The sequence below is a fragment of the Heloderma suspectum genome, chromosome 2 (assembly GCF_057233095.1).
Source record: "Heloderma suspectum isolate Gila_16-S chromosome 2, 16-S_ref, whole genome shotgun sequence".
Lineage (NCBI taxonomy): Eukaryota > Metazoa > Chordata > Lepidosauria > Squamata > Helodermatidae > Heloderma > Heloderma suspectum.
The window spans coordinates 276643159-276670401 of record NC_139459.1 but is presented as its reverse complement, the minus strand read 5'-3'; the positions used below and the strand labels follow the sequence as shown (position 1 = coordinate 276670401).

Genomic DNA, 27243 nt, shown 5'->3' with positions numbered 1-27243 from the left:
AAAGGGCGGCTTCTATCGCATTATGTGACTCGTTCCAAATACCAACTCTTCCCTCATGGGCTTTGTCTTTTTTCTGATACCAAAGTCATGCAAGACGTTACACTTAGTTGTGTACAAGTAAGAGCATGACAGCCTCAGACTGACACATTTCCTTAGCGTGTTTGCGTGTGTGTGGGGGGGGTATCAAACCATGTTTCACCTTTCCTGCTCTTTTTTTGGTTCCATTTATATTGTGGTAATGGCTTGTGTGGCTGCAGATTCTCTTGGTCTCTGGTGGGAATCTAAGCAAGGGCTTTTTGTACTCATGTCTCTTGATAGCAATCTGTCACATTTTTGATAACTTGAAGTAAACCCTACTCCATGAAAGCTCAGGCCATAACGAACGTGTTAGTCTTTAAAACAGCTTTTCCCAACATGTCACCCTCCAGATGTGTTGGACTACAACTCCCAACCAAAATTAATGTCCTAGTATTTGCTCCCAGCCATTTCTGATGGGTGGCTGCTGTAGGTTTCATTGTTCATCTATATTTGCAGCATTTGTAGGCCACCCTATAACAAAAAGTTCTCTGGGCAGCTTACAGTATAAAATAAAACCAGTTGAAAAGTCATTGACAGTAAAATAGCAGTAATTGTCATCTGCTGTTATTTGGTGGCCCAGATGGGAGAGGAAATGATTTTAAAAATTAACCACTTCTGTCAAAGGGAAAATACACACATTGTCATTACACACTATTCTCCTTCAAGCAAAATGAGGCTTTCTTCCAGCAAGCAGACACAGAAGACAACTGAATGATTAACAGCTTTTTAAACTAAACAGAAAACACCTGCAGGTGCCACAGTTTGGTCAGCAGTACATCAATGTGGAATATTACAAAAGACCTAAAGTGGAGGTTGATTGATAAAGGACATGGAGAAAAACTTGCTTGAGGCAAGAGTCAACCTACGGGCACAAATAAGCATGCACCTCAAAAACTGTCCACTGACTAAAGCTTGTTTAATTTAAACAAAGACCCTTTAGACCAAGGGCAAGCCTTCTGGGAGATGTACTTCAAAACACCGGGAGGGCATGAGGTTGCCTATTCCTGTGTCGCCCATTTGGGCCACCAAATACTTGTAGATGACAACGTCACACTGTATAACGCCTACAACTGGCAGCCAGAAGATGAGACAAGGGTGAGTGAGAGTTGACCTGAAAAAAGCATCAGCAACCAAGTGGAGGAGGAGGAGGAAGATGGAGGAGGAGAAGAAACAACCTTGAAAAATCAGCACGATGCAAATTAATGGAATAAGAAATCCTAAGTAGAAGAGGAGGCAGATATGAGCTGTCAAGGCTGCCTGTAGTTTCACTAGAAGTGCATTTGTATCACTGTATCACATATATGATGGCGCTCTTCAAAGACTTGAAAGGTTGTCACAGAGAGGAAGGCCAGGATCTCTTCTCGGTCATCCCAGAGTGCAGGACATGGAATCATGGGCTCAAGTTACAGGAAGCCAGATTCCGGCTGAACATCAGGAGACACCTCATGACTGTTAGAGCAATACGACAATGGAACCAATTACCGGGGGAGGTGGTGGGCTCTCCCACACTGGAGGCGTTCAAGACGAGGCTGGACAGCCACCTGTCAGGGATGCTCTGACTTGGATTCCTGCAATGAGCAGGGGGTTGGACTCGATGGCCTTGTAGGCCCCTTCCAACCCTACTATTCTATGATTCTATAAGCCCTAAAACAGTTACAACAGTCAAGCACGCCGAAGACGTTTTGAGTTAAACGTAAATCTGCCTAACAAGTTATCTTTTGCTCTCTGATTAAGATGGATAGGTTGCACCTTTTACATATGCAGTCATTATTTTCCATTTTCATATATGCTGACAGTTTCATAATAGCTTTCCCTTTGGGGGGGTGGGTGAGGGGAAAGGGTGCTACTGTGAAATACATCAGCAAATATGCTTCAGCTGCCAAAGGTGACAGTAAATAGAAAACCCACCACAGACAGGAACTGGCTAAGCACCCTCATTCCACCACCTCCTTCACCACACACACACTTTTGCATACAGCCGTTTTCCTTGCTGCTGGCAATACACAGCAACAGCCACACAGCGTTTGTAATTATCGGTGGAGAAAAGCTGGCCAGGAGTGCCCCCATGTGGAGAGACGCTGGCACTGCAAACTGAGAGTGCACAACCTTGTCCTCCAGCGGGGGTGGCGTGGGGTACGGAGACAGTGGGTAAAATCCAACCTAAGTCCTACTTAGAGTAGGCCCACTGAAATGAACGGGGCCTTAGTCCTGACTAACGTAAGTCTTATTCATTTCAATGGGCCTACTCTAAGTAGGACTTTTGTTGGATTTTACTCAGGAGGTGGATCTCAGCATCCCCATATACCCATTCCACAGACCAAAAGCAAGACAAACTGGTTCCAAGGCATGGAAATCGCTCCTTCGACACAAAGGCCAGCTGGGCTCATTAGGGGGGAAATGAAGACAACATCCATTTGGTAGGGATTGATTTACTGGGTACAGCAGGTCACAGAATTTCAAATGATCTGATCAGTCCTGTTAGCAGCAGAGCCCAGGGGAATTAGGGAAGAACCGTGTGTGCGTGTGCGAGAGAGAGAGAGAAAGAGGGCAAGGAAGTGGCAGAACCTGGACCGTGGCTACCCAGACAAAGCCTTTGCCTGCTATGTGCCAAGGTCCTCTCAGCAGTGTCACCTGCCAGTCCTCGAAATGTGGGTCAAGAGGCAGCTCATGGAAAGGGCACAGCCCAATGGGCCAAAACAGAGTTCTGCTTAGGCCCCAGAGGTCACAAGTGCTCCCCATGGGCCTTTCAGACAAATGCGTAACAAGAGAAGGTATTGCATACAAAGGGTTGCATATTTCACACTCACGCAAACGGCTGCTCGCCCATACTTGTTTACGACTGAAGTTAAGGAAACATGTACATTTCTGCCCCTCTTTAATATACAAAATGAGTACTACTATATGGTCAGGGCGGGTTTCATCTCTATTACAGTGCCACTATTTCCCCCCCCAACATAGCAGATTGCTAGTCTCTTTCTCTTGGTGGGTAGCTGCGGATGGGCCCAGGTTTGGTTCCGTTTGGGCACACTCCTCTCCATATCGTATGTGCACAGCTGCAGGAGTGAGCTTTAAAAGTCTTCCTGGAAAAACACAGCAGGCAGAGGTGAGGGTTGCCACAGAAAATGAGGCGTGGCAGCCTCTTGTAACCCTTCGGTCTTGATCCTGATCCCACTAGAGGACCAGGAGGGCAGAGACCAACCAGGTGATCCATGTAAGTCAGCAAAATCTATTCTAGCTTGAAGCGGGGAGCCCAGCCCCGTGTCCCCCTAATTCAAACCCCCCTGGCAGAGTGGGGACCTGAGCAGAAGGGGAGAGGAGCACAGAACACTGAAGTAGAGGCTTTGGGGAGGGCAGGGGGCTGCTCCAGGCAGCAGGGACAGGGCGATGGTCCCAACCAGCTTCCCCACAGGAAGCCCCACGGGCCATGCTTCAGCAGCAGGGGACTCCTGTGGCAACTCACACAAATCCAGAGCTGACTCTATCATTTGGCCCTAGGCTGCGGCCTGCAGGTGTCACAGGCTGCTCAGTGGGGTGGAAGGAACCCTGCTCAGAAGCCCTGTATAAATACTATTTACATTGCCATCCACAACTCAAACGGCATCTGTGCCCCAACCAGGAAGAGAAAGCTGAGGAAGGGCACCGGGCAGCCATTAATACTGGTGGCACTGGCTCCGCACACACGTGCGCACACACACAAACACAGAACACGTTGATGGCACAGCAGCTCCCAACGGCTGTGGCTGAGATTGTGGCTTCAGTCCTGCGGAGGGCACAGTGAGTCTACAAAGACGATGGCACTGGCCCTGTTCCGGTGTCACCAGTTGGCTTTCACGGCACTGATGTCGCTCACCAGGTTCTGGGCCAGGCAGATCCCAAAGATCTGAAAGACAATGTTGAGGATGAGCCATGGAAGCAAGGGCGAGAAGCAGCCGCTACCACGCGCCAGGGTGCACATGGTGCGCAATCTTGGGGCCACGAGCGAGGCTATGCAATTCCCTTTCGCACACACTGCTCTCAGCTCAATGGGCGGGGGCCAGGACCTGCTCTCTGTGGTGCTCACGGAAGGCACCTCTGCCTGATTTTCAGATTCTGCCCTCCCACCCAACACAGCTCGCCCCATTCAGCAGGCTCCCATGACCCTCTGGGCAGCATTTTCAGGAGGCTGAACGGATGTGCGTTGGAGGCTCCGTCTTGGGGCCGAGTAGCTCCCCCATCAGAGTAAGTAGAAACAAGATGGCGGTCCCCGGAAGATTCCATCTCCTGCTTCACACCCAGGGAAAGAGGAAAGTAGCCTGAAAGCTTCACCTACCCACCACTTCCAAATGGGTGTTTCGGCTGCACTGGCAAACCAGAGCCGTGGCGGACACAATGAGTCATCCTAGCAGCCCCCCGCCCCACCCGTGTTCCAACTGTTGTCAGCCAGGCCTCATCACGACAGGCCTTCAAGTAGGCCCTAAAGACTCACCTGCTTACCTTCTACTGGGGTGACAGTATATATGATACCATCTGGTTCTAAGCATTAATTTTTCATTTTTTGTATTGCTTTTAATGAGTGTTATTATATTGCATGGCTTTAAGTCTTGTTGTAAGCAGTCTTGGGAAGGTTTACCCTAAAAGGCAGCTTATAAACCTTTTAAATACATAAAAAAAATAAACCTGAATGCCTCAGGTGCCCCCCCCCCCCCGCAACAGCAATAACTGCTCCACCTTTTCCCTTACACCAGCATGGAAATTGCTCCCTTTGGCAGAGGAGAGGAAAAGGGTCACTGAGAGATCTGCAAAGTATGGCCCACTCTGGGCCAGCCAGGGGCATAATTTCTGCATGGGACAAAAATGCTAATTTGTGCACTTTCCCCCCAGAATCCCTTTCTTGTTTCGGAACAGCCCAAGACTGGAAGACACAGAGATCTGCCTGATCCCCAGGGGAAAGAATCCAGATGACTGCTTTTCATGGATTGTTTTATGGTGCCATTTCTGTTTTTACGTGGATTTTGGATTTTATTTGTGTGTTTCACTGTGGATCATCCTGAGACTTATTGGCTATAGGGTGATGAATAAATCTTAGAAATGAAATAAATAAAGTCTTTCTGCAGGTTCCTGCTGCACAACCTGAAACTCAGGACCACATTATAAAGTCTTCAAGTACGGGAGTCGCTCTTGTGAACAAGAACCACAGCTTCACCAGAGCTTATACCTGCAGCAGCGCAACGGCCACAAAGGTCCCGGCCACCACAATGAGATTGTCCTGGAGCCATTTCTCAAACTGTCCAGCACACCCTTTGGTGTGGATGAAGCTCTGCTGCTCCAGCTCCTGCAGAAAAGGAAAGGCGAGAGTGCAAAAAGGGTGTGCAGGCGGCAGGGAATGGCCTTCCCCACCCCCAGAGGGAAGAAGAGCCTCAGCTAAAACAGGAGAGCCCAGAGCCCACTCACACTCCCTGCAGATCCTCTGCTCCATGGCCACTAGAACCAGCCCAGCACTCCCATCCAGACCCATGTCCACAAGCCCCAATTCAGAACATGCACCGGCCCAACCTTGTGTTTGGATCTCTGCCCTTCACAAAGAACACAAATGTGCTCTGAGCCCAGCTCTGCCTCATCCTACAAGCTCACTTCCAAGAGGCATGTCCACCCAGTTCCTCCCCACCACGGTTCCCAACAAGCCAACCCGACTCTCACCAGTTTAAGGCGGACATCGTAGCCACACTGCGTGTTGAGAACATCCTCCTGGGGAAAGAGAGGACACAAAGCTGATCTGACCTTCTTGGGAAGCTCCCCAACCATTTCCCTGGGAAGGGACACTTTGCTTCTCCTCTAAATCTCCCCAGCACTGGCTTTGCATTCCACATCCTTCCAAAGGGCTCAGCTGCAACCCTCTGCTTCGCCCTCAACCTCAGCCTTCCCCAACCTGGGGCCCTCCAGATGTTTTGGACTACTCCCATAATCCCCAATCACTGACCATGCTGCTGGGCTGAGTGCAAAACATCTGGAGGGCACCACGCTGGGTAAGGCTGCTTCCCCCCATCCCAGACAATGGTAGCCCATGAAACACATCCCTGTGCCAGGTTGGTTCATGGAATTACAAATATTTTGGGACAGACTGGATCACGGTCAATCTAATCTAGCCCTGTTACATACCCCAGTCTAGGCAGCGATCCCCATGCTTGAGCAATTCTGACCTTAAGTATGGTCTACAGACAGTGTTTGGGCCTAGCACGGACAAGCAACAAGGAATCCACCCCACCCTGCAACTGGCTGTTCCTGAGGTTAAGTGTCTAGCTGGAAAGAAGGATGGGAAAGACATCCTTTTGGGTTCGGCTTCTTACCGCAGGATCCTTGACACAGCAGGAAAAGGGCACCCCACAGCGCTCCCTGCTGGGGTTGGAGTCAGTGCAGTTGAAATAAATGTTGAGGTTCCAGTCATTAGGTCCGTGGGCCCCACAGCAAGACCACTAGAGAAGGAGACAGTGCTAGACTGGGACAAGTGTCCAGAAAACAGGAACACACAGCAGCACTAATACACGCTACAGAAATGGATGCAACTGACAAGCCTAGTCCTGAGGAAGTACCTCTTGAGGTCAAAAATATTATATGGGGCAAATCGGTTAACTGCCCTTGTACAGGACACGTAAAAGGTAGAAGAGAGTCCCCATCATTTTCATATATTGGCTACCAGAAGCGTTTTGGCAATGCTGCAGCTACATCATCAGCCACCAGATGGCAGGGTCACCTCTGGTTTGGGCCTCACAGCTATTACCATTCTAACCCCACAGGGAGTATCAGGTGCTTCCACACTAGTTATTTACTCTGGAATAGCTATGTGTTATTCACTCACATTTTATGGGCCATCTACATAGCACTATCATCAAATCGCTTGTCTCCTACGTTTTCCCTGCGGTTCTTCCGTCTCCTTTCAGACCACAGAAAATCCAGTGGAACAGTGGTACAATCCCCACAGGTTTTGGTCAGCTAAACACTACTCTTCTGTCTTCTTTTGATGGGCATGATGGTTCTTCCAGACCAGTGGCTCTTAGAACTATCTAATCATGGCTCTTCTGCTGTTAAATTCTCTGAAAATTTGCATGTAGACTTTCCACAGTTTGGAGTGTAAAGCATTTTTTGGAGCGTGCAAATCCCACTGTACTCCATTCACACAAACGATCATGACAAAGCAGTGAGGATGAAGAAAGGGATAATTCTGAGCATACCATTTTTAAAATCAGTGCTATACATTTTTAAAACCTGATCCTTTAATTTGCACAAAAATGCTTTTTTTAATGTGAAGCTCTTTCTTGATTACTTTCATAGTTTTTTTTTAACATCGTCTTAAAAATGAGTTTTAGCATTAATTAAAAAATTGGCATAAGAAATAACCCAGTGATAAAATGGCACTGACTGGAAAGGCAGTGTTGGGGGTGGGCGGTGTTAATCATTTCTTAAAAATTTGCACTGAAATTATTTTCTCATTTAAACTCCAGTGTGCAAATATGTTAGAGTGTGTGTGTGTTTTAACAGATAGGCAAAAAGTCATTTCAGGGCAAATTAAAAGCCTGACTGAAAACATACGCACTGATGAAATGATGCTGACAAGAAAGCGAACAGTCACGTTATATCAAAGTAGATGCATAGAGATAGATTCACCCACCCAATCACTGGCTGGGCATGTCAGAATCATGACTCCTGAAGAACACCTTTCATGGGGGATGTGTGTGCTGTTGTTATCAGATCGCCATACTCCTGTGTTTGCTTCCTCCTCTTTTCAGACTGCAGACAGAACAGAACAGCAGCACAATCAGCACAGGAGTAGCACTAAGACAGGCTTCCCCAAGCTGGTACCCTCCAGATATTATGGACTTGAACTCCCATCAGCCTCAGCTAGCATTGCTAAGGGTCAGGAATGCTAGACACTGTAGTCCAAAACATCTGGACTTGGCTGCACCAAGGCCATCTGTGGAGACTGTTCTGCTGTTCTGTTTTTTTTCTACGGTCCAACAAGAGACAGAAGAAAATACAGGAGAACAACAATTTGATGACGAGAGCACGAAGATGCTCTGTAAAAAGTAAATGAACAAAGTGTGGCTATTTCAGAGTAAACGCCTAGCATGAAACAAGCCCCAGTGGTTTTGGCCTGTGCAGTGACCTATTGGGTGGATGAACCTATCAGTGCTTTGGCACACCTTTCCATCAGTGCCATTTTATCAGAGAGCTTGTTTTTTAATTCATCTTTTAATTTGCATTAAAACGCCTTCTTGCCCATTTTTTAAAATTATTGAAATATTCACACAATAGCACTTACATGGGAAAGCATTTCAGCACAATTTTAAACACTGATTAAAGAAAAACAAAAACAACACACTGCCTTTCTGGTTGACAGCATCTTAGCACCATGTTATTGGTTTTGATTTTTTTTGCTGATCTTTAATTTGCACTAAAACACTTCTTTGCCTACCTTTAGAATAATAATTTTTTAAAAACCATGGAAGTAATCACACAATAGCACCTAAATAAACAGTACTTCTGCTCAAATTAAAGAATCAGTTAAAATGGATTACAAAATAGCAGACTTGGGTGACTTGTCCCTTCTGTGCCCACGTTGCTATGCCAGGCCCACTAGTAGGGATGGAACACTCCAAAGAAGCACTACACTCCCAGAAGTGCATAAAATCAGTTGCAACTCTGCACATAGCTTAGCGAAAAAGAGCAATGCTTGGGTAGCACAAGGAGCCACCAGTCTGGAAGTACATTAAGAGAGAACCAAAACTGAGTTCAGATTACTGGCATAAGTGCCTGGTGATCTTGCGTGCCTCCTGCATTCCCGGGGCTGAAGCTCTGCACTAGGCCTTGGAGCAGTGTATCTCCCTGAACCAACTCAGTATGAGCCAGACATAGAGTTTGCATCCCTGCTGTACACAGCCATTGGCACTGTATAGCCAGAGCAATATTCCCTGAACAAATGACGAGATCAGAAGTACTCCGCACTGGCTAGGCCTCATCTGGAGTACTGTGTCCGGTTCTGGGCACCGCACTTTAAGAAGGATGCAGACAAGCTGGAGAGGGTTCAGAGGAGGGCAACGAAGATGATCAGGGGACTGGAAACAAAGCCCTGTGAAGAGAGACTGAAGGAACTGGCCACGTTTAGCCTTGAGAAGAGAAGACTGAGGGGAGATATGATAGTGCTCTTCAAGTACTGGAAAGGTTGCCAACAGAGAGGAAGGGCAGGATCTCTTCTCGATCATCCCAGAGTGCAGGACACGGAATAATGGGGATAATGGGTTACAGGAAGCCAGATTCCAGTTGAACATCAGGAAACACTTCCTGTTAGAGCAATGCGACAATGGAACCAATTACCGGGGGAGGTGGTGGGCTCTCCCACACTGGAGGCGTTCAAGACGAGGCTGGACAGCCACCTGTCAGGGATGCTCTGACCTGGATTCCTGCACTGAGCAGAGGGTTGGACTCAATGGCCTTGTAGGCCCCTTCCAACCCTACTGTTCTATCATTCCATGAGTTTTCAAAATGTTGCTTCATGTTGATCTACACCTCACCTTTCTAATGCTTTTGGCTTGGGAGGGATCTTTAGGCATAGCTTTGCAGCCAGCCATTCACCGAGGACAAGCAACACTTAACTAGACTGTCAGACTTGCTTATCAAGCTGTCATGTGGCAAACAGGGCTTTTTCATACAGCCACCACCACACACACACAAACTAGGAATAGGCCTGTCGCTCATGGGAATTTCTACAACTCACATATTCCTGAGCAAAGTCTATGAGGTTCTGCAAGTCGATGTCATCACGGTAGGCCTTGACGTTATTGTTGATGAAGAAGTTGAGCTGGTCTTTGATCCAGTCCTTGAAGATGAAGGCCAAGACACCAGCCGTCAACTCCAGGAAAAAGATGAGCCCCAGGAACACAGAGAACTGGGGGCAGAGCAGAGATATGTTGTCAGAATGCAAGACGAAAGAATCCTGCTTGTCCAGGCAGTGCAGGTGCATTCTAAGAACCCACATGTTGCCCTGCAGACGGGCAAGGATTGCCCTCACACTGATCAGACATAGGCTGCCCTGAGAGCTTCTGCTATAGGGTGGCCTATAAATATAGGGAAAAATAAGGAAGGAGGGGAGAGCTTTGAACTGCTGCTGGTTTTTACTTTGCTCTTGTTCTGTTCTAAAATTAAGGCTTTCACATTATGTTTTACTATGCTATGCTATCACATTTAATTATTTTAAGTTTTGTTCTATGAACCGCCCAGAGAGTTTCGGCTATTGGGGAGTATAAAAATGCAAGCAAGCAAGCAAGCAATAAATCAATAAAAACCCACTCCCCCCACACCAAATAACATTGGCTCCCTGCATAATACTTCCACTCCAAGCACTAGGTCCAGTTTTCCTTCCACTGCTTGCCCTAATCCTCCTTGCAGTGCCAAAGGAAAACCCAACTGCTATTAGTACTCTGTGTGCAGCAATGCCTGTTTGCAGCCTCTCTCAAGGCTGGGTCCCAATGAGGCTGGATCAGAAATAACACTGCTACTCAGTAGTGCTCTGGACCAGCCTTCCCCAACCTGATGCCCTCCAGATGTGTTGGACTTTGAGTCCCATCAGCATAGCCAATGGTTAAGAATCCTAGGGGCTGCCACCCAAAACATCTGGAGGGCACCAGAGTGGGGAAGTCTGACCTATAGTATGTCTCCCAAGTGCTCAGAGCGCTTCACATACATTATCTCAGTCATCCAAAAGGTGGGCCAGCATTATTATCTCTGTATTACAAATGAGGTGGACTGAGGCTGGGGAAGGGAGCGGCTGGCTAAAGGCTGCATGCCCACTGAGCTTGTGGCCTTGCCGAGATCTGAACCAGGGATGTCCAGCTCATGTGGTGCTAGCTAGATCATTCAGGAAGGAAGCCGGAAGAAACAAAGACTTACAAATTTGAGCAGGAATGTATTTTCCCTCAAGGCCCCAATGCAGCCAGCAAATCCCAGCACGAACATCACCACTCCAACCACGAGGAAGAGCCAGACAGGGTCAAAGCCACCCAGGTCTGTGATGGATGACAAATTGGAAAGCACACCCTGGAGAGAGACAGGGCAGGGCAGGGGGAGAAGGGGAGATGGGCTGAACTTGGCCCCACAGCCAAGGCCCCTTCCAGCAAGAGTCAGGCTTCCCATACACATGCCCAACAAACCTGGCATACCATTCCTGATGTTGTGGCAATGGATGTGTGAAGATGATCTGTGAGTCCTGCATGTGTGCTGCTCAGCATGAGGGGCTGGTAGCATAGGGAGGCACCACAAGGGCTCAGCGGTCAAGGTGTGTTAATCCTTGTGTGTTAATGTTTGGGTCTGTTAATCCACAGAGCCAAAGGCGGAGAGCTACTCGGGGACCCTGGCTGGGTACACAGATAGGTTTGTTTGTTTGTTTATTTGATTTATCAGCCGCCCATCTAGCTGGCTAGCCGGCCACTCTAGGCAGCGTACAATACAAATAACACGAAATACAACAAATTTACATAATCAACTGAACAAAACAACATTGCTCTAAAAAACCCTAACCCACCCCAAATGCCCGCCTGAACAGCCAGGTTTTCAAAGACCGGCAGAAGCTCATCAAAGAGGGGGCATGGCGGAGGTCACTAGGGAGGGAATTCCCACAGAGAAGGCCCTCTCCCTGGTCCTCACCAGCCTAGCTGTCCTGGCTGATGGGACAGACAGAAGGCCTACCGAGGCTGATCTTGTTGAGTGGCGTCCCTGGTGTTGTTGGAGGCGCTCCTTAAAATAGACTAGGCAGGAACCATATAGGGTTTTAAAGGTCAATGCCAACACCTTGAATTGGGCCCGGAAAACAACTGGTAACCACTGCAACTCCTTCAGCACTGGAGTGATGTGGTTTTGCCGACGGCTGCCTTTAATCAGGAGCACCAGAGCTATCTATGGGCCTGGATGCCAGAGAAGGCATTACATACATCAGCCAGAAAATTTCCCATCCCTATGTGACGGCCAGGACGCTGTTCGCTCTTACCTTTTCTGCCCAGGCCCACAAGCCAATGGCCAGGAAGGCAGCCCCCAGCAACTGCAGAAAAGAAAAGATCACCATTAGGCAGAGTGCAACAAGAGGGAGCAATGTGCCCCTGGACTGGCATGACCCCCTGCTCACATGTGCAGGTATCACCCGCACAATAAAATCCACCTGGATTCTCCCCACCCTTGCCCCCCATCCAAACACAGGCCTCTCCCACACACTGCACATTCTGAGGAGAGATAAGATCAGAAGTATTAATCCTGGAGACGTCTTCAATCAAGCTACCTTCCACACTGCTTGAAGCTTGTAGATTCTTATAAGGGCTACCTCTTTAGAAGTATACTCAAGTTTGCCTGGATGCAGGAAACAATGAGGACTGGAAGCCTGTGGACTGTGTTAGGCAAGAAGCTCCTCTAGGTGAAAAAGCTGCCCATGAACTGCACTCTACCTAACCAACAGCACCACTGGCCTCTCTAGTACTGTCCCCATCCCCAATGGGCCGTCCCCATCCCTAATGCATGCCCACACTCAGGCACTGTAGCCACCTGAACCCCATTAACAATGGAGGACACCTCCTAGGCATCCGCACATGATCTGGCCTTGGAGCCTCTATCCATGTCAACAGATATTGGGTTAGGACCAACATAGTGGCTGCCCTCTTCTGCTGATCTGGATCCCAGACCCTGGTAATCAGAGAGCCTTGAGTTCTGACCTAAAACAACTCCAACGTTTGCAACCAGCAAAGCTAAATTTGGCAAGTGCACGATCTCTCTCTCTCTCTCTCTCTCTCTCTCTCTCTCTCTTTCTCTCTGTCTCTGTCTCTCTCTCTCTCACACACACACGGCATTTAAAAATGTTTTAGCAGCATAATTTACACTATGCATGTTTACTTTGAAGTAGATCTCACTGGGTCCAATGGGACTTACTGCCTACTTCAGCCTTCCCTCCAGGTGTGTTGGACTACAATCCCCACAATCCCCAACCAGCTATGTGTCTGACACATCTGGCACTCATCAGGTTGGAGGAAGTCAATGTTTAGGATGCCTGCCTGATTTGTGGTTTTTGATAAAGAGATAGGTTTCAATCCAACTTATTGTCCTACACAGAGGAAGACATACTGGGACAGGGGAATAGGGAGAGTGAAGAGCATAAAGGCAGAGGGGTTTTAAGGTCCTCTTTATAAAATGAATGATTTCCTAACTCTTCAACACGTGGCAGAGGAAAATAGGGACACCACGTGCTGACCCCCACAAGAATTTTCCAAACATTTAACTTCCAAAGCTACACTTTCACAGAGCCCAGAATACATGTATTCACAAAGCTATGTCATAAATGTGGCCACTGCCACAGCACAGATCTGGCTGATAGCTGGCAGAAGCACATTCCAATATTGGGTACTCATTTAGTACACACCTGCAAGTGTGCATGCAACAAGAAAACAGAAGCTATACTATGAGACAGGTACAGATGGAGGGTATAATATTTTCAGCCACCTCATTAGGCTCTGGAAGCCATATTCCCTGCACCCTGCAATCAAAGCCACTGAGATCTTAATCCAGATTCCTTGACCTGGATCTCTCCAGCTGTGCTGTATCCTCAATGGACAGGAAGTGGTCCACTTTGAATCAGGCATCTAGACCAGCCTTCCCCAACCTGGTGCCCTCCAGATGTGTTGGACTACAACTCCCAGCATCCCCTAGCCAGCCATGCTCCCAGTCCTGCACCCATGCAGCCAGTACCTAAGCAAGACCCTTAATAAAAGGGTCAAGTTTGCAAAGCCAACTTTATGCTCCCACGCTGTGGGATGGATCAGACTGAGTTCCCACCATTTTCCAGCCCCTTTAACACTAGTGTCACACCCCCTTGATATTGGCCCTGGCTTGCCAGCCTTTTAAAACAGAAGGCCAGAGACGCGGTGTCTGGAACATTCAAAGCCTGGCACAGCACAGACAATGGCCGCTCTGTTCCCATGGTAGGAGTGGGACATTCCAGGAACAGCAGCAGCATTGATCAGAGCTCTTTCCTTGCCCTCAGATTAGGCCTTGCCCTTTTCCTATGGCAATTGCCACTTGCTTACCCCTGCCTGTGGGAAATTGTATATAGGCATCTCAACTGGCAGGACACAGAGGCCTCAGGTGCCCTTGGGATGGCCCAACATGGTGATGTGATTACGTTGCTCCATCCCAGAGGACACAAAGAAACACCACCAGCATGCAAAGTACTGTTTAACTTTGGGCCAAATCCAGACATAATGGTTTTGGCTTAATACAACATGGCTTATTAAGCAAAGAAGCATCATACCTGTGCACTCCTCACTCATGCCCAGCTTCAGCAGTTCTATCATGGTTTTTAAAACACAGTTTCCTGTTCCACCCAAACTGGGAAGCAGTGGTTTAATCTCAGTATACTAGGTAATGAAAACAGGATCCGAACCTGATTAGTAAATTGTTATTAAACCATCATATCCCAGTTTGGGTTGAGAAGGAAACTAGCTTAAGCAAACCATTATAGAAATGCTGAAGGTGCTGCAGAAGGGAGCATATGGGCAAAATATTGTTTCTTGGCTTAATAAATCATGGTTAAACTGAGATAACAAACGACAGTTTATTAGGACACAATCATTATGTCTGAACTGACCCTTTGCCTAAAACCAGCCTCACACCTTGCCATACTCTGTCCCCAGCAAAATCACAACAGTCTTGCATGCCTCACGTAGAAGTAAGCAGAGTTCAAATTTAAGAGGATTTAGACTCGCTCCAGCGAAGGCCCTTTAAATAATACTTGGACATGGTAAAGGCATTACAAGGTGATTTTTCCATATCAGCTTTACAAAAACTTCACTCTGGTTTGATAATGTCATCTGTCACCACTTGAGGACTCATGCAAATATAATGTTGATGACACATCACTGAGATGGTAAAATTTTACTTTGTGGTGACTTTACCATTTCAAAAAAACTAGCATCCAGGCTTGCATTCATGGAAAGAAGAAGAGGCATTTTGGGGAGTTGTTCAAGGTTTTCCCTACAATCCTAGAGAGCCTCATTCCTTGAATTCAAACTGGTCACTCCAACTTTGCTATTCTCCTCCTCCCCTGTCCCTACCTTGATATGACGGATGCCATGGCTTAAAGGTCTCCAGAAAAAGGATGCTGCTAGCAACCAATCCTGTGCAGAAGAACCATTTGCAGCCCACTTGGAGTGCTTCTCTCAACCAAGGCTCTCTGCACCAGCCTAAAATCCCACATTTAAAACGGGGCTTTTTGCTTCCATCTTAAATGCAGGATCACGACAGACTCCCTCTACACACGCTTCCTTCCCTCCTCCTTTCGTACCTTATCTGAATCTTCCATATATTTCATTATACAGCTGCTAGTGCCTCTTATTGCGGGTTTTCCTCTTTTCATGATGGAACTCAAGCAGAACTCAAGTGCAGTAATTTGATAGCTCATTATCTCCGCTCTTTTTAAAAATGAAATAAAGGTCATTTAGTGTAGGAGACGCCCTGGAGGTTGACAATGTCATCTAAAGGACCCGCAAATTTCCATGAGTAACCAATCTCAATAGCAGGATAAAAGCTCCATGTGGAGAAGCCCACTGAAAGGTTAAAGCACCACGTTTGTCTGCTTTAATCTCTCATTTTCCAGCAGGCAAGCCATTTTTGACAAAAAGGACTGATAGAATATAATTCCCCCAAACCTTTCTTGCAAATCTTTCATTAATCCTGATGTATGGCATGGACCTGATCCTTCCTTGACAACCTCTTCTTCTGTCTGACCATTTTCCCTGATGCATAAGACAACACTCATACCCAGGTGAGTTTCTCCCCCCTCTGGTTTATTGTATAATCGTGCAGTCATGTAAATATACAGCAGTCATGTCTGCAATAATCTTACTCTGTAAGCAACTGCAACAGCAGCGTTTCAACACTGGAACAGCTCTTGCTGAAGAGAAGGAAGGGAGAAAAGAAAAACAACTGATCTAATAAACCCCTTCTAGAGGAAAAGATCAATGTAAGCAACGCAAACCAAATTTACATAATACAAAGCCAGGAGATCCTGTTATGCTGATAAAACCTCTCAGCCATAAACACAACACAAATCATGGAATTGTTCTAATGCAGAATAATCTCTTCCAATGAAGAAACAAAGAGATATTTCATCAAATCATTCACTTCCCAATTTCAACCCAGCAGCAGAACCCTTGAAATGGCCCCAACAGATGGAAAGTGAAGGAAAGTTTTCAGGACTGGTGGTTGCTGCATTCGGAGTTTGGCCAGATGTTTGCCTATGCGCCCCCCCAAATGTAACAGAGCTAAGAACCAGCATCAGTATAAACCAATCATTCGAGTATAAAACAGACAGTCATGATAGCAGACTGGACTCTGACAATAGTTTCCCCAAAGCTTGGAAGGTGATATGATAAAAGCAGTGCCTTGCCCACAGCTTAACTGCCCATTTTTTGTTGTTGTTCTGGCAGTTTGATCAAATAGGTTTTAGAGGCTGTTGCATGCCATGGCCAATGCCAGCTCCATCTCTAAGACATTGAAAAAAGCATTGTCTGTACACAGCATAGTGCAAAATGGAATAGGTCAAGAGTGGAAACCCTAGTCAACTGGAAGATGTAAACTTAATTCCAAAGAGGATATGGCTCAGTGGTCGAGCACATACTGTGCATAAGGTCAGTCTCTGGCATCTCCATCTGAAAGGATCTCAGGTACCAAGGCTAGGAAATGCTAGGGATGGCAGAGAATTCCACCACAGATTCCAGCGAGGCTGGATTCTTTAGAATCCGCCCCCCCGGAATCCATGGCAGAACGGCCTCCTGCCCCCCCACCCACCCGCGGAATCCCCCCGGGATGGAACTTACCTGGGGCGGATGTGGCGGCAGCAGCTCCGGCAGCTGGACTCCTGGCCAGCCACGGCCGGGCTGCTGCGGCCGCCACTGGTGACTGTGCAGCTGTAACTATTTACGTAGCCTATCACGGCTAACCACCCCCACAAAAAAACAGCGTACGCAAATGGCGGCGGCTACGGCGGCCACCATTTGCGTTCCCTATTTTTCGCCGTTCTAGCCTACATAACCCCTTCATGGATCACTGCCTTGTTGTGGCGAAGGGGCTTGCGTAACTCAGTGAAGCCATAAGCTATGCCGTGCAGGGCCACCCAAGACGGACAGGTCATGAAAGAGAGTTCTGACAAAATGTGGTCCACTGGAGAAGGAAATGGCAACCCACTCCAGTATTCTTGCCAAGAAAATCCCATGGAACGTATCACAAGGCTAAAAGAGATGACGCCGGAAGATGAGCCCCTCAGGTCAGAAGGTGTCCAATATACTACTGGGGAAGAGCAGAGGGTATTTCCAAGTAGCGCCAGAAAGAGTGAAGCGGCTGGGCCAAAGCCGAAAGGACACTCAGCTGTGGATGTGTCTGGTGGTGAAAAGAAAATCCGATGCTGTAAAGAACAATATTGTTTAGGAACCTGGAATGTAAGATCAATGACTCAAGGTAAGCTGGAGGTGGTCAAACATGAGATGGCAAGATTGAACATCGACATCTTGGGAATCAGCGAACTAAAATGGACAGGCATGGGCGAATTTAATTCAGGTGACCATCATATCTACTACTGTGGGCAAGAATCCCTTAGAAGAAATGGAGTAGCACTCATAGTCAACAAAAGGGTGGGAAAAGCAGTACTGGGGTACAATCTTAAAAACGATAGAATGATCTCAGTACGAATCCAAGGCAAACCATTCAACATCACAGTAATTCAAGTCTATGCCCCAACCACTGAGGCCGAAGAAGCTGAGGTTGATCGGTTCTATGAAGACCTACAACACCTTCTAGAACTAACACCAAAAAAAGATGTCCTCTTCATCATAGGGGATTGGAATGCTAAAGCAGGAAGTCAAGAAATCACCGGGATAACAGGCAGGCATGGCCTTGGTGTACAAAATGAAGCAGGACAAAAGCTAATACAGTTTTGCCAAGAGAACACGCTGATCATAGCAAACACTCTTTTCCAACAGCACAAGAGGCGACTCTACACATGGACATCACCAGATGGTCAATATCGAAATCAGATTGATTATGTCCTTTGCAGCCAAAGATGGAGAAGCTCTATACAGTCAGTAAAAACAAGACCTGGAGCTGACTGTGGCTCAGATCATGAGCTTCTTACTGCAAAATTTCGGCTTAAATTGAAGAACGTAGGAAGAACCACTAAACCATTCAGGTATGACCTAAATCATATCCCTTATGAATACACAGTGGAGGTGAGGAATAGATTTCAGGGATTAGACCTGATAGACAGAGTGCCTGAGGAACTATGGACGGAGGTCCGTAACATTGTTCAGGAGGCAGCAACTCAATCCATCCCAAAGAAAAAGAAATGCAAGAAAGCCAAGTGGCTGTCTGATGAGGCTTTACAAGTAGCTGAGGAAAGAAGGGAAGCGAAAAGCAAGGGAGAAAGGGGAAGATACATTCAACTGAATGCAGAGTTCCAGGGAATAGCAAGGAGAGACAAGAAGGCCTTCTTAAATGAACAATGCAAAGAAATCGAGGAAAACAACAGAATGGGAAAGACTAGAGATCTCTTCAAGAAAATCGGAGATATCAAGGGAACGTTTTGTGCAAAGACGGGCATGATAAAGGACAAAGAAGGCAGGGACCTAACAGAAGCAGATGAGATTCAGAAGAGGTGGAAAGAATACACAGAAGAACTATAAGGAAAGATCTTAATGTCCCTGATAGCCATGATAGTGTGGTCACTGAACTTGAGCCGGACATCCTAGGGAGTGAAGTCAAGTGGGCCTTAGGAAGCATTCCTAACAGCAAAGCTAGCGGAGATGACAGTATTCCAGCCGAGCTATTTAAAATCCTAAAAGATGATGCTGTTAAAGTGCTGCACTCAATATGCCAACACATTTGGAACACTCAACAGTGGCCACAAGACTGGAAAAGGTCAGTTTACATTCCAATTCCAAAGAAGGGCAACGCCAAAGAGTGTTCAAACTACCGCACAATTGCGCTCATTTCAAATGGCAGCAAGGTGATACTCAAAATCCTAAAGCTAGGCTTCAGCAGTTTGCGAACTGAGAACTACCGGAAGTACAAGCTGGGTTTCGAAGAGGCAAAGGAACAAGAGACCAAATCGCCAACATTTGCTGCATCATGGAGAAAGCAAGAGAATTCCAGAAAAACGTCTATTTCTGCTTCATTGACTACGCTAAAGCCTTTGATTGTGTGGATCACAACAAAATGTGGCAAATTCTTAAAGTGATGGGAGTACCAGACCACCTTACCTGTCTCCTGAGAAACCTGTACGAGGGTCAAGAAGCAACAGTCAGAACCAGACATGGAACAACCGAGTGGTTCAAAATTGGGAAAGGGGTACGACAAGGCTGCATACTGTCACCCTGCTTATTTAACTTATATGCAGAGTACATCATGAGAAACGCCGGGTTGGATGAATCACAGGTCGGAATTAAGATTGCCGGGAGAAATATCAACAACCTCCGATATGCAGACGATACCACCCTAATGGCAGAAAGCGAAGAGGATCTAAAGAGCCTCTTGTTGAGGGTGAAAGTGGAGAGTGCAAAAGCTGGTTTGAAACTCAACATTAAAAAAATGAAGATCATGGCATCTGGCCCCATCACTTCCTGGCATATAGAAGGGGAAGAAATGGAAGCAGTGACAGATTTTACTTTCTTGGGCTCCAAGATCACCGCAGATGGTGACTGTAGCCATGAAATTAAAATACTCTTGCTCCTTGGGAGGAAAGCTATGGCACACCTAGACAGCATAGTAAGAAGCAGAGACATCACCTTGCCGACAAAGGTCCGTCTAATCAAAGCTATGGTTTTCCCAGTAGTAATGTATGGCTGTGAGAGCTGGACTATAAGGAAGGCTGAGCGCCGAAGAATTGATGCTTTCGAACTGTGGTGCTGGAGAAGACTCTTACGAGTCCCCTGGACTGCAAGGAGGTCAAATCAGTCAATCCTAAAGGAAATCAACCCTGATTGGAAGTTCCTTCCTCATTGGAAGGACAGATCCTGAAGCTGAAGCTCAAATATTTTGGCCACCTAATGCAAAGAGAAAACTCTCTGGAAAAGACCCTGATGCTGGGAAAGACTGAAGGCAAAAGGAGAAGGGGACGGCAGAGGATGAGATGGCTAGATAGCATCACCGATGCAATGAATATGAACTTGAGTACACTCCGGGAGAGAGCGCAGGGGTCCATGGGGTTACGAAGAGTTGGACACGACTGAAAGACTGAACAACAACAAGCCTGCGTAAATATTTACATAGGCTATTACAGCAAAGAAAAAGGGGGAATGCAAATAGCGTAGTGGGCGCTATTTGCATTCCTTTTTTTCCCGCCGTTCTAGCCTACGTAAATATTTACGTAGGCTAGAATGGTGAAAAATAGGGAACGCAAATGGCAGCCGCTGCAGCTGCCGCCATTTACATATGCTGGTTTTTTTTGGGGGGGGGGGGTTAGCTGTGATAGTCTATGTAAATACTTACATAGCCTATCACGGCAGCCTGGCTGGACGCAAATGGCGGCTGCTACGGCGGCCGCCATTTGCCTCCGCAGCAGCCCGCCCACAGCCGGAAATCCAGCTGCAGATGGCCCTGGCTGGCTGCTTGGCGGAGCCGCCGCGGAGTGGAGCTGGCCGGGCAGGATTCTGGGGGGGAGGACTGGATCGCACCCCCATCGAGGATTCCAGGGGGAGGGACGGAGCACCTCCCGCCCCACCGTGAAAAATTCCGTGAAAATCTAAGTGAGTTTCATACATCCCTAGGAAATGCCTCTCTCTGTCCAAGGCCTTAGAGAGCCATGGCCAGTCAAAACAAACAGTAAAGGGCTAGATCAGAGGTAGGCAACCTAGTGCCCTCCAGATGTTTGGGACTACAACTCCCATAATCTCTGGCCATTGGCCATGCTGGCTAGGGCTGATAGGGGTTGTAGTCCAAAACATCTGGAGGGCCCCAAGTTATCTAACGTCTGGGCTAGATGGATCTATTTATTTATTTCTATGTCACCCTGAAACACAGTTCTTTGGTTGATGCACAAAAGAATTTAAAACAAATATTAGAAAACATGAAATACAAACACCACAATAAAATGTAAAACAGCCCAAACAAGAAAATCTGCTAACGGGTACCATCAAAATTCACCTAGTCATGTGGAGAGCTAAACCCATCTTATAAGAGCCAAAGACTTAAGAGCTAAGAACAGCACAGCTATGATAAAAGCGGAGACAAGAACATAGTATCAGTCTTACATGATGGTAATTTAGAGTGAGAGGATGTGAAAAGAATGTTAAACGGCCTAGGAGAACAGGAAAATCTTTGCCTGCCACAGAAAAGACATCAACATAGGCGCCACACGAGCCTTTCTAGGGAACCTTTCTCCCTCATAGCCACTCAACGCTCTTCAGGTTGAGCTGGCACTTGGACAAAGGCCTCTGTTGATGGAACACAGGAAGCTGGCTTATACCAGGTCAGACCCTTGGTCCCTCTAGCCCAGTATTGTCGATGGGGAGTAGTTCCCCAGGGTTTCAGGCAGGATTCCTTCCTAGCCCTACCTGGAGATGCTGGGAATGGAACCTGGGAAGGTTTTAAAGAAAAATGGCGATCGGCGCAGAGGTGAACGGGTCCAGGTAAGCCTCCCTCAAGCCGGGTGGCTCTGCAGAATCCTCGCGGACCGGAGGTTATCCAGATAGGGCCATAGCTGGTATACCAGTCAAGGTGGTAAAAGGCTACCCGTGCCTCTAGATCCAATGACAGATCCAATAGTACCACCCGACAATGGATATGATCCTTCAGGGCAGGAGTAGAAAACATCTGTGGCCATCCAGATGTTGTTGGACTAAAACTGTCATCATCTCTGACCATTGGTCATGCTATCTAGGGCTGATGAGAGTAGCAGTCCAACAATAACTGGAGGACCACAAGTCCCCCCTGCGCCACTTTAAGCAAAGTGCAACCCCCTCCAGAAGAGGTTGATCAACACTCATCCAGACAGATGAACCACCCACTAACAATGCCTCCGTCATGTCTGGATTGACCTTCAGCTTGTTAACCCTCATCCAGTCCATTCCCATGGTCAAGCACTGATCTAGGACTTCCACCACCACATCTGAGTTAGATGAAATATCACCTGTATGTTGATATCTACACTTTCTAAATCCAAGGATGACCTCATTCAGGGGGTCTCATAAATGCCAGGGGGTCAATCACAAATCCTCCAGCACCACCTTCTCGAACTGGCCATCAGGCACATGCGAAACCGCTGCAACACAGTACTGCCTACCTCCAACTTGGACAGCTGCTCCAAAAAGATACCACGGTCAATGGTACTGAAACCACTGACAGGTCAAGGAGAATCAACAGGACTGCATTTCCCCGTCCCTCACCCGGCAAAGGTGGAGAGGTTACAGAGTGAACAAGGCAGCTTCAGTGCCAAAGCCAGATTTGAAATGGATCCATAAAATCAGTCTCATCCAAGAGTGCATGGACTTGGTTCTCAACCACCAACCACCTTAGCCCAGTATGAGACAACTTTATATGTTTATAAACCCAACAGACAGGATAAAAGGAAGGCCCGGGCTGAACAAGGCATCCAAGGGAACCTACATCAAAACAACAGCGTGCCTAGCTTTGCATGACCTGTTTTCTGACTGCTCTGCCAGGTGGCCTGCCAGATCCTCTGTTTAATCACTCTCTCATCAGAGATGCCTCACCCTACTCCTTAGCAGGCTATGTCAAGTCCCAGGACTTGCACAAACATTGTGCCACTTCAGATATTCTCATCTGAAGGAATGACTCCCACCCCCTGCATGCAGATCATCCAAACAGGCTCAGTTGTGACTGTGCTTGTTGCCTGAGGGGTTGCTGCAAGATCTAGAACAGGCTTCCTCAACCTGATGCCCTCCAGATGTATTGAACTGCAACTCCCATCATTCCCAGCCAGCATAGCTGTGCTGGCTGGGAATGGTAGGAACATAGGAATACAGGAACCTGCCTTATACCAAGTCAGACCCTTCGTCTACCTAGCCCAGTATTGTCGACACTGGCTGGCAGTGGCTCTCCAGGGTTCAGGCAGGATTTTTTCCACCCCTACCTGGAAGTGCCAGGGATTGAACCTGGAACCTTCTGCATGCAAAGCAGGTGCTCCAACGTTGCAGCCCAACACACCTGGAGGGAACCAGGTTAAGGAAGGCTGATCTGGAGGCGCATTCGATGGTGGTACCCAGTCGTAGAACCCCCAGCTCCAGGAGGTTTGCCTGTCATCTTCCTGTTTTTCAGAAAGCAAGTCAAGACAATGCTATTTCACCTACAGTTGATGGGAATTTTAATCTGGCAATTATTGGGTTTAATTCTTGCTCCCCCCGCCCCATGTGATTTGACTTGTTATTTTGTGAATTTTCTTATTGATCATGGTCTTGTTGCTTAATCTGTATTGTGAACCACCCAGAGATTATTGCTATTTATTTAATAAATACGTATTTCACAAAGAGCAACAGTCCCTGTGCAGCAGCTCCAGCTTCCCTAGCATACATAATAATGCAGCATTGTTCTGACTCCAAATGTGACTGGTACAGTCTAGAACCGTTGCAGCAGCTCAGGACATGCCGCTAACCTTGAGAGTCTCAAATCCAAAGTGATGAAATCCCGACAGGGGAAGCTCTTTTATGGACAAAAGAGCATGCCATGCAAACCATGGGTAGAATGTCATACGCAAATGTGCATATATGCTGTTTACTGTAGTGTACACACACTGGAACTGGATGCTCAATGTATTTTATGCAGAAGTACTTTCCGTGTCAGAATTCTGCCACGTTTGAAGCAGCCCCACCTTTTCTTACATGCTATGGTTGGAAGCAGATGTTCCTTTTTATTTTCAAGGATGGGTTTCAAGGGAAGGAATAACTTGCTCATGCCTTGAAGATGCCTCAGGGATTGGGGATAGCTTCCCTGTGAAAACAATGGTCTTTCTGTTTTTACTGCATCATGCCTATCAGGACCACCTCTGGATTCCAACACCCCGCCCACTGTTAAAAGCAATTTACGCTAGACATAATCAGGCACATGTTGCCCTATTAACACAGCACCAGCTAATATACCAGGCACAAGACACTTCTTAACAAATGCTGTGGTATGCACGTCACAGGGAAATATTAATGGCTGGAGCAGATTTGCTGTCTGGAATTGCAGGGCACTCCTGTCCCAACCACAGAGCCATCTGGGGTTATGTCAGCCACTGGCAAAAACCTCAAACAAATGCAGGGAGCTTCAGTCCTGCAGCTGGTAAACCGCAAGTTAATGAAACAACCAGACTGGCAGATGAATGCAGAACCTCACAGCACAACTTCCTTGGTGGTGGAAGTTGGGGGGAAAGGAAGGAAACAAGAAGTAACAGCAGAGGTTGGGAGTAGTGGCGGGTGAGCTACCCCAGCTAAAAGCTTCTCCGTATTCCTGAGCTTTTTCAGAGAACATTCTGAAAAAGCTCATCCATTTTCTGAGAGTTCTCTACTAACCCATAATGCTGGCACATGTGCAGTGATGGCACTGTGTTCATGAACTTTATCATATCACTCCCTGGAAATTGTAGTTTTATCTGCCAAGTCAGCATCTGTCCGAAAGCACCTCCCATCGCAGGGAGCTGCTTGGAAATTAACATAAGAAGAGCCCTGCTGTATCAGACCAAAGATCCATCTCATCCAGCATTCTGTTCACACAGTGGCCAACCAGCTGCCTGTGGAAAGCCCACAAGAGAGACATGAGTGCAAGAGCACCATCCCAGTCGTGCTCTTGATTGTCTTCTCCCACTACAAGCACACTTGAGAGCAAGGGAGGATTTTAGATCTGGATGCTGGACAGCTGCTGCATAAAACACTGGCAAGAAACAAAATCAAGAGAAATGACCCAAATAAGAAAAATACTCACCAAACAAAAGGCTGCTTGGTGAGATGGGACAACGATGTAGTTCACAGCATTTAATGTGAGTTTCATCAAGAGCAAGGGGTCAGCTGGCTTTGGGCACCCAGTTTGCTGGATGCTGGTTATGTATGGCCAGAATCTAATCTAACATTCTAACTCACAGAATAACTTTTGATGTTGTTGACAAGGTGGGTGGGTGGGTGGAGAACACTGCTCTTATTTGAAAAACAGCCAAACAGTGTAAGCCAGAAAAATCTCTGGAGGGCCAAGCACATAGCTCAGAGGTACTTTGCATGCAAAAGGTCCCAGGTTCAATCTCGGGAAGCTCAGAAGAGGTGATGGCCTGTACCCATGGAGAGATGAGGCCAGATAGACAAGACTGGACTACATAGACCAATGGTGTAACTCAAAATAGCAGCCTCACATGTCATATATTGAACCAAATAATGCTGGAAGTAGGTGTGATTTCTTATTAAGGGCGGGGGTGGGGGGTGTGATCTGCCGGCCAAGCCCACTCTCTCCTCTTTTTACCAGAGGAGAGCAAGTCATTGGCCTTAACTGTGTAGCACTGGTCTCTTGCCTCCTTTCCTCTCCACCCAACCTCCATTAGTGGTGATGTGGCTGGCACTTGAGAGCATGCACACTCTCTGTCTCCTCCTTGCTTCTGAGGCTAAGGGACTCTCTTTCCCTCTACATCCTTAGGGATGTCCATGTCACAACATCTGTGAAGACTGCTCTGCCAGACTTCCACATTTCATCCTGATCAGTTCTCCTAGAGCTAATCAGGACCCAGGAATTTGTTTCCCTTCAAGATGCTCACAGCTAATGGGTTTTTAAAAGGGTTTTTTTTAATTCTTCCTGTACCTGCTCAAGAGAGACTAGAGGGAAGCGCCAGTGGTCAGAATATGGGTTGCTTCCTTTGTGAGTTTAAAGTGTGTGTGGGGGGGTATATGGGGAGGAGCCCTGGGAGCCCCTAGCTATTTTTAAAGTTATTTTTTCAACATTCCTTAAAAAAAAAAGAAGGATGTCTGGGGGAAATATTACTGATCATGGTTTGAGTGAGTGAGTGTGTGTGTGTGTGTGTGTGGGGGGGGTGTCCCTAGAGCCCCCAACCTCTTGCTATTTCCCCACTATTTTTCCCCATTTTCTATTTTTAAAATCTATGAAAAAAAAAAAACAGCATCGGGGGCATATGGGCGCAATTGTGGGGGATGGAGGTGTCATAACAGTCCCCAAGACCTCGATACTTTCCCCACTTCCCCCCCATTTATTTCCATCCCCCCTATTTTTCGGTCTACTTTTCCACTCATGATCTTGACGTTACTTGCCTCAGTTTGCCTTTTTCTGTGCAATGTCGTCCCCCTCCCCTGGTGGAGCCGAAAAGTGTGGATGCAAAGGAGTACTTTACTGTGCGGTTGCGTGGATCTCTTCCCCGCACCCCCACCGCACCCCACCCCACCCCACCCCACCTTGCACGGATGATCTTGAAATCACTTGCCTCGGTTTACCTTCTCTCTATAATGGGTCGCTGCTGGAGGATGGAGCAGGAAAATGTGGGCTCAAAGGAGTGCTTTTCTGTTGTTCTATGGATCAAAGCACCCTTACCCCCCCCCCCCCCCGTCTTGCACTAAGGATCTTGAAGTCACTTGCCTGAGCGTCTTGGTGCCAGGGCAGTGGGCGCTGCTGGAAAAGGAACCTTGGGCTCAGCGCGGCACCTCGTCGGTTTTGTAGGTTCCCGTTGGAGCAACCTCCAAAACCGTCTTACCTAGAGATCGCTCTCCGTTATTCTCCTGGCGCAAAGGGAAAGACCCCCCCGCCGGCACTGTTCCCCGTTAAGCCAGCGACCCCCCCCCCGCCCTCCAAGTCAGGCCCAGACATTGCTGCGGACAATAAGCCGGGAAACGGCTCCCCCGCGCCCGCCCCGCCCCCGTCCTCTCCCCACCCCGAGACAAGGGCGGCGCTCGCGCGCCTCCCCGCTGCCCCCTTCCCGACCCAGGCGGGCCGCGTCGCGCTCGCTCACCCACCCAGAAGAGCACATTGGAGGCGAAGAGCAGGTACTTGGCGCAGCAGCTGACCTGGGGCCCTTGGAAGTGCTGGGCTTTGCCTGGCATGGCGGGCGCGGCGGGGCCTGGGCGCTGCCCGGCCGGCTCACCGCCCCATGCCGCCCGCCAGCGGCCCAGCTCCGCCGCCGCCGCCGCCGCGCCT

At 47.8% G+C, this 27243-nt stretch overlaps 1 protein-coding gene across 4 annotated transcripts; it reads right to left on the bottom strand.

The window, feature by feature from the left end:
• Positions 1 to 2493: 2493 nt before the first annotated feature.
• Positions 2494 to 27243, bottom strand: TSPAN17 (tetraspanin 17). Of its 4 annotated transcripts, none has more exons than XM_084839353.1 (8): positions 27063 to 27243; positions 12089 to 12139; positions 10996 to 11142; positions 9824 to 9994; positions 6402 to 6527; positions 5755 to 5802; positions 5273 to 5389; positions 2494 to 3958 (listed from the first exon to the last, which is right to left on the bottom strand). In XM_084839353.1, the coding sequence occupies exons 1-8, from the start codon at positions 27147 to 27149 to the stop codon at positions 3893 to 3895; spliced, it is 813 nt and encodes a 270-aa protein (XP_084695479.1). In that variant the 5' UTR covers positions 27150 to 27243; the 3' UTR covers positions 2494 to 3892. The 4 variants fall into 4 exon arrangements, with proteins under 4 accessions (XP_084695479.1, XP_084695481.1, XP_084695482.1 ...); XM_084839355.1 differs by having other exon boundaries at positions 27114 to 27243; XM_084839356.1 differs by having other exon boundaries at positions 2495 to 3958; positions 27059 to 27243.

What these genes read in the sequence shown, in the direction of transcription:
- TSPAN17 (XM_084839353.1), bottom strand. Translation starts at nt 27,149, where the DNA reads ATGCCAGGCAAAGCCCAGCACTTCCAAGGGCCCCAGGTCAGCTGCTGC. An exon ending in CCTCCAATGTGCTCTTCTGG is followed by an intron (nt 12,140 to 27,062) that starts GTGGGTGAGCGA and finishes TCTTTTCTGCAG; the next exon opens with TTGCTGGGGGCTGCCTTCCT. An exon ending in TGGCCGTTGCGCTGCTGCAG is followed by an intron (nt 3,959 to 5,272) that starts GTATAAGCTCTG and finishes ATTGTCTTTCAG; the next exon opens with ATCTTTGGGATCTGCCTGGC.